We start from the raw sequence: 13316 nt of genomic DNA on the forward strand, positions 1-13316 counted from the left end.
AGAAAATTGGTTTGGGAAAGTCTGGAGATTCGTTGTTTATTCTTGACGCTTGTTGGACAAGCGATCGTATTTTGTCTTGGGACCGGAAGAGTTGGACAATAGGGTGCAAGGTGGCACAACCTGTGAGCTAAAAATTGTTGGATTATAGGGGGTTGGCCGTTGGGCTTTGATGGGTCTTAACGCACAGTACGCCAGAAAGGAAATAGTGCTCAGCTCAGCATCAACTTGCTACGTCGACTATAACAACATGTTTTTCACTATCGACTTTCGTTAACACTGCAAAAGGTTGTTAACATGAACTGATGTTAACCTATTGCCATGTCAGTACACAATACATGTGCAAATAAACTCAAATAGATGTTTATATTCACAGGCAAAACTTAAAATCAACACATCACTTTCTTTATGCACTAGCGATTTTGACATTTTATTAATAAGAATAAACGTGACTGCTATTGTTTTTGTCACACTTACTACGTGATTTTGTCATCGATCATGCTGCATCGCTTACGCGTAAATGAACATGGAAAGGTGACTAGCAATACAAAATAAAATACTATGTCAAATATGATCGAAGCGATGCGTGAAATGAATAGTAGGATCCTAACCCAACAACAAATAATATTCAAGCTTTCTAGTTGCATTTGATTCCCATGACCAGAGACGCAGAGGCGGCGTGCTACATTGTAGTGAGCCCGCTAGCGATGCTTACATACCGTGGGCTTTCTATATGATTACACGCTGATTGTCCCTGTGGTTTGGAGCAATGGCACCGTGTCAAATCCATTGCATCACACAAGCTTCAAAAAAAAACTAGCCCGTTGCTCCGAGCCAAAATTCAGCTGAATAATGTGAAATAATATGAATCAAGTCAAAAGCTCTGTGTTATTTTCCGTGAGCTGGAAGCGAGCGAGAACTGCGCAATGACCTCTGTTCGTTGAATACCCAAACTTTGCCTGGCGAAACGGTTAGAATAACAATGACGATAATTAGTGGCAATTAACATGCGCATTGGGCGCCATTACCTCTCCCTCAACCAGCCAGCCGTTAAAAGCGAGCACGAGAGTTTTGTTATTGTAAGAATTACCTGAAGTACTTAAAGAAAAGAGCTTAGGTTAGAAAATGAACAACTCACTGTGTTATGTGAGTGATTTCCTCGTAGACCAAACTCCAATCCACGGAGGGTATAATATAGGGCCTCTCGTCGCTTTCGAATTCAAACGTGTATCGGTGTGGAAGTGGCAACCCGTGTAGAGTGAAAGTCCCCCTGTTACGATAATTTTATTTTCAGAACGGGGTGCTTTTGTGAAAGGTAACGGCAGTGAAGCTGATTTGCCCCGCTCCCTTGAACTACTGTGATTTCAACCGAGTGCAGCAGAATTGAGTCAGTTAAGCGTAAAGATATTTCATCTATTCTTCCTTTCCATTGGGTTGATTCTAGCTTCACGAATCTTTGCCCCTTTCGTGTGTAATTGGACCTGCTATTCAGCCGGCCCATGTGGTCAGCCCTTTGTTTCTTTAATAACATGACTGACAGCCGTGACATTGATTGACACTGTCGCCATGGTGACCGGCCAACAAATTGCCTCTAAGCCAATCGAAAACCATTTATCCAACAAATGCTGCGCATGATAGTGGCGATAATATGGGCTGTGTCACAAACCAGGCTGATAAAAACTGACACATATCGGAGCGTACAGCCACACCCCGGTGTTTAACGCTAATGGTGTGTTGTTGGGTGGTGTGTGTCGTGGACTGAACTACGTGAAAGTAGAACTGGAGGCGCTAAAGCAGTGAGTGCCACAGTGTCTAGTGTCTGTGCTTACAGTGACGACGGGACGACCAAATGCTCGGCTCAATGTTTCCGCTACCTACTCTCCCGACGCTGAGTTTCACCCCGGCTCAGATCGCCAGCGTCTGCGAGACGTTGGAAGAGAGCGGGGACATCGATAGACTGGCCAGGTTTCTCTGGTCTCTACCCGTGGCGCCGGGAACATGCGAGGCCCTCAATAAGAATGAGAGCGTGCTACGAGCGAGATCGGTGGTGTCTTTCCACCAGGGGAATTTCAGAGAACTGTATCACATACTTGAGAACCATAGATTCACCAAGGAATCGCATGCGAAATTGCAAGCCATGTGGCTGGAGGCTCACTACCAAGAAGCCGAAAAACTCAGAGGGAGACCGCTTGGTCCGGTGGACAAGTACCGTGTGCGCAAGAAGTTTCCCCTGCCCAGAACGATATGGGACGGTGAGCAAAAGACACACTGCTTCAAGGAGAGGACACGGAGTCTCCTACGAGAGTGGTATCTTCAAGATCCTTATCCTAACCCAACTAAGAAAAGAGAACTGGCTCATGCCACGGGACTGACACCTACACAAGTTGGCAATTGGTTCAAGAATAGACGTCAAAGAGACAGGGCGGCAGCGGCCAAAAACAGGCAAGTATTGTTTTATTCCAACTCGTATCTATGTCATAATACCACGACTGGTTAAAGTCACAGTTACCACATAATACGCAATTCCATCGCAATCCAACTGCTTCTATGTACAAAGTGATAAAACAAGTGTTTATCATTGGTCTGCTTAAAGTTGTTTTCAAGGGTTTCATGTTTAAACGATAGTTCTCGGATTATAAGTGATAAAGGTATACACTGATCAACATAACGAAGTTAGGGCTTCGCTGGCTCAGGAAACAAGTGGATAGTTAGCGACTTTTCAAAGTCTACTGTAGTTCCAAAGAAATCAACCTAGTGTTAAGTGCACTTTCAGAAAACTGCCCACTCGACCAACCTAATCAATTCACTTGGGCCGGGGTGTTGGGTAAGATATCTTTGACAGGTAACAAAGATGCTTTGTCCGAAGATTTCGTTGAAATTTGGCCTTTCTTTCAAACTGCAAAAGGGTGCCAAGACCTCGGAAGTACTATTTGACCACAGACCGATTACGTTTTTTTTAGATATTATTAACCAATGTTTACCACCTGTATCGTCGTCAGATTGACAAAGCGTTGACCTACAATATTGAACAAGAAAATCCACACCGCAGAAATTTCACCAACAAAATATCCCAGTACAAAAGCGTTCAATCAGCGGTAAATCTAAAACAAACGATTGTTATGCCCATGTGAATTGTCCTGTGTTATACCAAGAGGCAAGGTTACATGTTCGTAGAATATCGCGGCGATTTTTTTTTTCTCACCCCTTCTTTTTTTTGAGTGTGCTTCAGTCGACGTAGTACCGGGCCAAGCGACGAATTGCCTGGGGCGATCTACACGGCCTACACGGTTCGGTATCGCCTGCTTGTCGTGGTCGTATAACCGTACGAAAATGTGCCATTCGTTCCGTAGCGATAGACAAACCTTCTCTAGCGAACATGCACAAACATGCCAATGATATCAACGCTTGGATGGATCGATGACACAAATTCGATGCACTTTAGTTTAATAAAAAAAATGGTTTAAATTTTACATTTGAGAGTGAATAATGGCACGGCTGTTTTGGGAAAGTGATACCCTCAATAGAATTTCAGATTTTGATTGTTTGGAAGTTGTATTAAAGGTCATTTTTTGGCTGCTATATTTGCTGTGTTATATGAGTAATTTAAAATTTATAATTTTAAATCTGTGCCGAAAGTTGAGCTTAAACAAGAGTACCCTTTTTAGTTGTGTTCAAGAAACACTGGCTTTTTAGATTTGTATATTTGCATTGAATATGGAGAAGTTATAGAGGGGGATAATGGTAGATTTCGTCTATATTTGTAGCTTGTTTGTATAATGGTAACTTTTCACATGTCCGACAGAACGAAAACAAAATAATCCGTGGAATATTACCAGTAGTAGACTAACACTAGCTACAAAACTAAACTTCTTTTCTCGACACAACAAAACTAAAAATCTAAACAAAATTAACCATGAATATAAAACAAAAGTTGACAACATTACTAAAAACCGTCGGAGGGTTTGTAAAGTTGGTCTCTTTGAGTTCAACATCTGAACTAAAAGTTTTATTTTACTGTCCCCCATTGACACATTCTTAAGCAACAAATGCTATGATAACAATTTTTATTTTCTGTGATCGCGAATCCAAAGCAATATTTGTTGCAATAGGCCTACACCAAAAATAAACCTCTTCGCTCAAGGATTTAAGTTTTTAAAATACACTGTCAAATTTCAACACAAATGTTCCCGCAAACAAAAAGTTAGGTGGTAAAATCAAGAAGAGTATTAACTTCGGCATCAGGCGATATGCCAATATTGTTACCACTCCTGGCATTATTTTCCAAGCATTTCCATCGCCATTTACAGACTGGTTTTCTCCTCTTGTGTTTATTTCGTTGCAAGAAGTGGGTACCAATGAAGTTTATAATGAATTTCCCCATAAAATAAAGAAAAATGGCCGCGCAATTTAATACAATCCCAAGGTATTTCTGAAATTTCCGATCCTATTCAATGTGTGAATCCGCACATTGTTGGATAGTTACTATTTTGGTATAAATGCTAAAATCTAATTTGTTTATCAAGTCGCTAGTGGGTTACTTTCTATTCGGCATCTGATTTTATGTCTATAGACTTAATTATAAAATGACCTACAAACCTGTCCAGATCAGATGCAAAGAATAATTGAATTTCCATTTTGTTAAATGAAATTGGTATCTTGTGGGTGATAGTTTTTAGACGACTTGGAGAGAGAATTACAATTTCACCTCATTAATTGCAATGAAACATATCAGCTACAATTAAATACATTTAGGGACACTTATAAAATATACCTTAAACATCCCCTTTAATGTGTAGTGTTATATTTGACCAGGCATAATCGTGGATTAATACTGAGTTGTTATTTTCATAACAACGAGGTTGATGTGAAGTGTGGTTTACTGAAATATAAATTACTGATTGTCTGAAATGTTTTCAGTGAAACTAAAGAGAAATCTTACGTTGTGTCTGAAAATAAGCAGACATACCCAAGCACGTGGGTGCGTATAGAATGAAACTAAACACTAAACAAACTTTTAATTTAGTCAGGTTTTGCACAGGTTCGTTTGGTTTTATAATAAAAAGATCGAAATGAGAGTATGCTAGTGACGATATCCTTGGTTGAAGATTCATAAATTCGTTCAAGTGCCATTTTATAGACTGTTTGACATTTACATAAACAGGTTTAACTGTTTTGTTGGAAAAGTGTCCACCCATTGTGAAATACGTCGTGTAAGTGAAGTACATGAAGGCCTTTAATGTATGTACACCATGAACTAATGTTGGCTCGACATTACTGCAAGCAACTGTATTATTTGCTTGCTGCTTGCAATTTTTGTGCCCTAAAATTAATAATACAGAACGGGTACACGTGTACAGCCAGCATGAGATTGGCTTTGTAATGTGTCACCATTAAATAACCCTCTGAGGCCAGACACCATTTGACACCTCGGAAGAAAAATGGTCACACGACAACCCCCGGTCCTCTATGGGATTTACCCCTTCACAGTCAAGTTTTACGCTTGGCGTGGCTCCCGATTTGGCGATTGTCCAGTAACGGCAAAGTCCGCAGCTGCATGGGTATGATACCCGTTGTCCCCGTTGTCTGGCGGTGTTAAACGCCAAACGAACGGCGTGGCACAGCGGTGCTCCCCGCTGGTGAAGTACAGCGCCCGCGTTGTCAATCGTAACACCTTCATAGTAGACGCAGGGAACGTGGCGAGTCAAACGGGGCATGGTGTATGCTTGCTGGGTATCAGTTTACCACACAAGGAATATTCACACAATTTCGGCATCAAAATTGACTTGACAGCCCCGCTTTCCATCAGTCTAAAAAAGAGAAGAATACAAAAAAGGCGGGGGAAATTACATGAAATTTCTGACTATGTGTAACTTCAGTAGTTTTGACATGTCTGTTTCATTATTGTTATTACAAAGGGCTGTGGAAAGTGCACGCCTATCCTATTTTCATTTCCCAACCAGAAATGAACGCATGTTCTCGCCATCGGATTAATTCCCAAGATTTGTTTATTCTGTAAATAAGTAGTGCAGGTTTTGGAGACCCAGCGAGTGCTAATGAACGCCGTTCATGTGTGTAACGCCATTGTGGACCAATGTCCGGTGTGCGTGTTAGTACAACAGCCATACTCCACTGCTACTAGTCACTCGTAACCCTTTTTCTTTCTCTCAGTCTTTTGCACAAAACGCTTTCTTCTTTTTTCTGTTGCAGGGTATTATTTTTACATGCAATTTATAAAGTGGACTATATTAATATTTTTGTAAGGTATTTTTTCTGGACGTTGATTGATAAAATTTCGACCGAGTTTGCCCAAGTAATGCTTCGAAAAACGACCCGGGAAAAAAGATAAATAAAAAAGTAAAAATATGTTTTAGTGAAAGATAGACATAGAGAAGATATAGGAGCAAGTCGACCAGGTCTTCAAAACATCTTGACATTTTTACTGACAACATTTGATTCGGAATTGAACAATAATATCAATGTCTGGTGATTTTCATTATAGCTGCCAAATTTACTTCAATCACTTTGATGCAAATTTGGTTTTTGATAATAGTTAATGCAGTCATGATGTTAAACCTTTGCGCTTTCAAGAGACTAAAAACAGGATCATTCCAGAAATTTACAATTTGCAACAAGTTATTTTATACATCAGTTTCAATTCAAAGGCAATGAAATTAGAATCATCCAAAAACATCTTAGAATTTGAGATTAATATTTCAAGATGAATCAGTTGGATTCATAATGATTATTTTTCTTATGTTTTATGCTCTCTTCTTGCCACGACTAAAAAAAGGTTAACTGGTACATGTATCTGAAATCTTTGCCAAAAGAGATGAATCAAAAACTGGCATATCTGTCATATATAGTGCTGTCATATAATCTACTTTAAAACATACTTATTTTTTCAATTCAAAAAGGGAAAGTTACTGCAAATATCCCACACTTAACGAAAATATGATTTGCTGTTGGTGTGTAAATTAGTTGTTTAAGAGGGGGTTTCATGAATTAGTTGTAGGGTTTCAACCATGACATTGCTTTTAAAGTGCAATAATTTCCTTTGTCAAAAGCCATCACACTTCATGCATAAAACAAAAGATGTACAATCAGTAAGAATACTAAGGATCATAAACACCTGAGTACATTTAAATCACCCGACGACTAACATGTAGTGCCTTGTTTGATAATGTGAGTGCTGTCGTCTATTTTCTTGTAGTTTCTTTTTAAGTCACTATTCTTTTCGAACACATCGCAGTAACCTTAGGGAATGCATGGCGACTATTTAATATCCCACATGACTATCACGTGGTACACCCACAAGACCTCTCGATATCGGACTGTTTTTCTACCGATTTTATGATCTCGTTTTCAGGTCAATTCTTGCAGTTGATAGTAGAAACATTTGTGCACTTCAGTTTCCACAAACTCAATATCAGGGACGAAAGGCCGTAGAAGAAAAAACTGATAAAATTTGCGGTTTATTTAACAGAATTTGTCTTACCCCCTACTCGAAATTTTGAAATAAATATTAAATCCATCAGAAATTCATTTCGATCAGACATTGAAAGCCTTTGTATTTGTTTTGTCGATTAATATGTCAGTCATAATACCCAGTGGCATAGAAACTCTACTACGTCGCGAAAAATTATAATATCTGTTTGAGATTTTGTCCAGACTAAATTTTACAGCGTGCAATAAAAATACTGTACGGTATTTTAAAACAAATTCTCGCTATAGATTCAAGTCCCTATACGGTCGATTTCATTCTGATTGCAAATAGTTGAGGTGCATTTAAGTGAACCGGGGTTCAGCCTTTAGCAATGGAGAGAGCGATGAAGTACATTATATCAAAACCTTTAGAAGGAAAACTGCCGCATAGTTATCGAGAAAGAAAAAAAATGACACAAAAATACTTAACATTGCTGGTCGAAATATATATACCGTCCCTTATGGTAAAGCTTTTATCTTTTGCTTTCGTGTTTTACTATCATAATTAAAAGGGTTAAACGTGGATCATAAATACTCAATCAAGAGTGATTCATTACTGGTATTGAATTTCCGGAATTGATTGCATGGTGATAGTTAAAAGAGGTTTTATTAATACTATACTGTGCTTAGATTCCAACTGATTTCTGGGATTTCCAATGTTAAAATAACAAGATTACCCCAGTTGATATATTTTGCAATTTATGGTACTCGTCCATAACTTTTTTTCGGAGTGATAAATTGCTTATAATCGACAAATTATATAATTTTGAAACCAATGAGTTATACTTAATAGTTTTCTGTTTTCTTTTTCTTTGTCTTATACAGAATGCAACAACAGCAGCAACAGCATCAAGCTATTCAGATATCTAGTGGCAACTCCAACAGTGGCTCGTCACCGATTCACCGCCTCTCACTGTCCGAGGGAACCACAACTCTTCCCGGGGACGAGTCACCGGACAGCGGGTCGCCGAGCGTCAGCCCAATCGGCTCGCCCCTAATGCATCGCAGCATCAGCCCGGGTCCAACGCACTGACGAATATCTCCCGCACTTTTAAGGACTGGTTATTGTGTGCCGGGTGCCGAACCCCGTCCCGTTCCAGACCCTAAACGCGTGACAGAACTCTTAAACACTCCATGGACCGTGTATTTATCCGTGACTCCTCTCCGACGACCAGACAAGGTTTACGATGATGGCGAAACGGGCTAGAGAGAAAGTGCGAACTCTGTATTCCTCGGGTATACGAGCACCCAATCAATAATCCGTTTAGTCATACCTGGCAATGACGCTGTTATGCACCCAGGCCAGAGGAGAAGTGCAGAAAACTCAAATAAAAAGACCCGACAGATCGACCCGAGGTTTTTAAGTCGTTTGTTCGTCCCCTATCGTTGAAGGAAAACGATTCCTGTGAACGAGGAGCATCCATGGATGTGTAAATGTGGATGGCGTGCACCCTTCGAGAAGTTGAAAGCCCGGGGAAAACTCCGCCAACGATCGGCGTGGAACTTGTTCTATAGATATTGAATATCACTTTTCATATTTGATGATATGAACTCATCCCAAGTTATTCATGCTCTCATTTATGTTATTGTCTGACTCAGCATTAAATTGTATACCATATACATTGTAGGCCTACGTGTGTGTGTTACAATACTTACAAACCGTAACTGCATCTGCGGTATTAGTGAATTATTTTGTTGTGAAAACATACTTTTTCATATGGAATAGTTATAGCCTATTATTTCTGGTGTTGTCTTACAGTCTGCCCAAGAACGAATCACTTGAACAAGTAAAACTAGAAAATATGTACACTTCACACCGACTTCATTTTATATTGTTAAATTGACTTAGGTTGTAAGCTTGATTGGGTATCGTGACAGTTCCGAGTTATTGTGAGCGTGTGAATGTAGAAAAAAACAAAAACAGTCAAACTGTTTTCTTTATATTTTTGCTTATTGGGACAAAAGTTCCATAGTTTTAATTTTTTTTTAACTTGTCTAATATATTATTATTTGCTCCATTTGTATTGATTTGCCGAATGGGTTCATTTTGTGGCTGTTGCTATTAAAAAGGGGAAACTCGTGGAAGATAGGACAGCCCAATACAGTTCTAACAAGATTTTAGTGATTCTTCTACTCTCTTTTAAAGTATAATTTACTTTGAACCATTTGAACCACTTGTATTCAATCATCTTGTAGGCAGTCTTTGTTTACGCTTTTAGGGGATGGAGGGCAAACAAAAAGGGGTACAGAATCAATGTTTGTGGGCCTATACATGACTTTTGAATTATTTTCTTCTTGTACTCGAAACGAACAAATCGCAACTTTTGAGACATACAAAGACCTGTAAGAATATCAGTAAAAGATGCGAATAGTGTTGCATGATCTTGTTGTACTCAAAACAAACAAATCGGAACATTTGATAAATACAACGACCAGTAAGAATATGAGTAAAAGATGTGAATAGTGTTGCATGATCTTACAAAACAGTCACTAGTTTGGGATACACTAACTTGTTGTTATTAAACCACACCTCCGTGTAGTGAACAAAACAATTCACAATAATGCATCATAGTCAGAGTAGTTATCGTTTATGTCAGAGAAATATTATGTACAAAGACTTTTATTTGTATACACTGTGGAGTTAGCATTTCTGGTTATAGACCATAGGTTGGTTTGCTGAGATTCTTTGAAAGTGTCAAATAAGTGAAATAATGGGCTAAAATAACATGTGGTAAGGAAAATCAGACACAGTTGGTAACCTGGATACAATTATTACAGGACTTTTCAAACCAATCTTCCTACTAAACATGGTTATTTTGTTGTTTAACAACAATTACTATTCATAGTAATGTAGGCAGCCGTTGAAACTCCAATCAGTTCTGCCAAATAGACCTACAACTTCAAAATTGTAATTCTACGCATTCCATTGATTGGATGGAAAGAAAGCACAGTGTTGTCGGTCATTCATTGGTTGCTTGCTTTAGTTGATGACGCATAATGTTTCTGTAAATTTTATTTATTTATTAATTGTTCGTTGGGAATCGGGGGTTGAGGTTATACAACAATCCCCGTAAACCCTTTACGCGTCAAGCGAATAACTTGATTCCTTCACTCCAATCAGTTTTACTCTAAGCATTATTAGGTCGGGTCTAATGATCACATCGTTATCCTAGTGCATTATAATGTAATTCTACAATTCCCTTATACCTTTCTAATAATTGTCTCTGTTTCGTCTTCTGGGGGTCATGTACATAAAAGAAAAGATCTGTTGTTGACATATTATGTAGCACACACTTATACGGATGACAGGAGGAATTTGTGTTTTTTTCTTTTCTATTTTTTAAATTGTTCATGTGTTTCACATCTCACTTGCCATTCACTGTGTAGTGTTGTGCCCGCTGGCGTTCCGGGGCTTCTAATGAACTGGGATCAAATAATACATGATGTTCTGAAGATGTTTCATAAATAAATCATATCTGAAAGAGAAAGATGAAACTTCACTTGTATGTCAAAGTTATTTCTTTTGCGGTTTACTTTTGTACCATTTTGTCCATCGGTACAATAGTGTTTTGGGAGTAAAGGACCAGACTAAATCCGTTCAGCCTCGATTTGAACTCTATTGGTTTTGTGGAGGGAGACAAACTGGTTGTTGCGATAGTGTTCCATGAGGGAAAAGCAGAGAGCCGGCCTTATGTAAAAAAGAAAGAAGAAAAAAACAATCCTGGAATCAGTATTATTTGTGTATATTCCTCAAATGACGATATTTATTCAAAGTTTCAAGGCAAACACGTTGCTACTTTATTCCAATTGAAATAATGTATTACTTTGCCATATTGCAGAGATGTCTTGTAACAACGTATGACCTGAAATATGTTTTATTTCAGGTCATGCCTATTGAAAACTCCTACATCCTCAAATGTGTGAGGATTCAAATGATAAATTAAATATATTAGGTGCATTTGGGCGCAATAACCGAATCGTGTCAAATTCTAGTTTTCACAGAACAATCTTATACAAGTGAAAAATTGTAGTACCTTTTCACTTTCGGAATCGCCGCATTTATTATACAACATGTCATGGGTTATCTTAATATGTTATCTGTTTTCTGATCACCCCTTGAAACGCCTGATGATTCCCACCGTAAACTTTGCTAAAAACCACGGTCAATCTTGACCATTGAAAACGGTGTAAAGTAAATTGTATAGTTCACACAAACAACACAAATAATAAAAACTTGTCTACCTAGGTTTCAATACAGCTTAAATGTTCCTATCACTTAGTTGATAACTTTCATTACCTCAAAGGGAATTTTTTTTTTTCCTTTTCATTTTAACCCTTAAAGTCACCTGGAAATAGAATTTGTTTTCTTTCAAACATAAGAGTATATGCTTACGAACAATAAAACATTTTTTTTAGTAATTGTTTGTTACGATTTATATGTCTAAATAATATATAAAGTTGCTGACTCCGCCTACCCCTTTTGTGACGTCAATCGAGGCAGACTTTGCCTGCAATGCGTATAGTAAACACACGTGCAAAGTACATGTACGTCCAAGTCGTGAGTTGGTACATTTCAAAAAGTGTTTTTCTGCATTCAGCAGCAATACACCTGGTCGGCATTGCCGGATAAAACAAAAACAATTTTTTTTTAAACGTACAAACTCACGACTTGGTCCGTACATGTACTTTGCAATTGTGTTTGCTTTACGCATTACAGTCAAAGTCTGCCTCGATTGACGTCACGAACAGCGCCCTCTCGGGTCGGGGTCTACTCTTAAATTTGTAAATAACATAAGAACTGATTTTTTAAAACCTTAGTTAACTGTTTATTCACATTCCACTCATCAAAACACATATATTAGTGACAAAAGCTTTATTTTGAAAAAATACCACTTCCAGGTGACTTTAACCCTTGACCTTGCTGTAAAGCAAATACATGTATTGAAAATAGTGCAAAGTGAAAATATGTGTGGTTTACAAAAAAACACCACCAAATCTACACAGTTAACAATACAGCAAAAATGTTCCTATCACTCAGTCGTTTTTGTTCATTAGCTCGAAGCGAAATATAAAGAACTGGTTCTTTTGAGGAATTCATCTGCTTTTTGGCAAAATAAATACCCAGTCAACTATAACTTTAATCACACGTTTCTCACTGGAGAGACTGCGAAATTGATCCCGCCAAGATGTTTGACCCAATTGAAGAGCGTTAAGATCTGTTCAGAAATGTTTTTTATTTGATTACATGTCTGGGGAGGAGTGGGAGAGGTAGGAGGTCAGCAGATAACGAGTAGGGAAAAGTATGTCAAAAACAGGAATAACGAGGAGTCAGAAGCAATGAGTGCTTGTGGCCATGTCAATAAAGTGACTCATGGTCACTGTATTCATTGTGAGACGCCTGGAGGATTAGCAAGGGGAGTGTAAGCTAGATCGTCCTGGGGGTGACTGACCGGCCCCTGCTCATCTTCTTCTCAGCGGGGCTGCTCAACCTCCTTGGAGTATCACACCCAATCAAGCCCTCCGTTGCATGTGAAAGCACTGGGCAGAACCCGAGTTACCCCCTACCCGCTGAGAGCTTTACAAACCCCAGACGGGTATCCGTTGTCAGCCGAGTGTCAAACTGTCTCCTCTTCCGTTCCCTCATCGGCAAACTCCACCTAAGATTCCTAGCGTCCATTCATGCGGATGTTTTTGTGGGCTGCATCTACAGTGTTGGCACCCTGTCCCATTAACATCAGAAAACAGATTGGCTCCGTGTGTATGAAGAGGGGCGGGAAGGGGAGATAGACGGAACCCAATTAGTGTCGAATCGGAATCAGCTTCCGGATAAAAAGCCA

At 38.9% G+C, this 13316-nt stretch overlaps 1 protein-coding gene across 1 annotated transcript; it reads left to right on the top strand.

Moving 5' to 3' along the window:
• Nucleotides 1-972: 972 nt before the first annotated feature.
• On the top strand, nucleotides 973-11080 carry LOC117295267 (homeobox protein SIX6-like). Its single transcript, XM_033777826.1, has 2 exons — nucleotides 973-2439; nucleotides 8305-11080. Exons 1-2 carry the CDS (start codon nucleotides 1847-1849, stop codon nucleotides 8510-8512), a joined length of 801 nt encoding a protein of 266 aa, XP_033633717.1. The 5' UTR covers nucleotides 973-1846; the 3' UTR covers nucleotides 8513-11080.
• The last annotated feature ends 2236 nt before the right edge of the window (nucleotides 11081-13316 follow it).

Source organism: Asterias rubens, chromosome 1 (genome assembly GCF_902459465.1).
Source record: "Asterias rubens chromosome 1, eAstRub1.3, whole genome shotgun sequence".
Taxonomy (NCBI): domain Eukaryota; kingdom Metazoa; phylum Echinodermata; class Asteroidea; order Forcipulatida; family Asteriidae; genus Asterias; species Asterias rubens.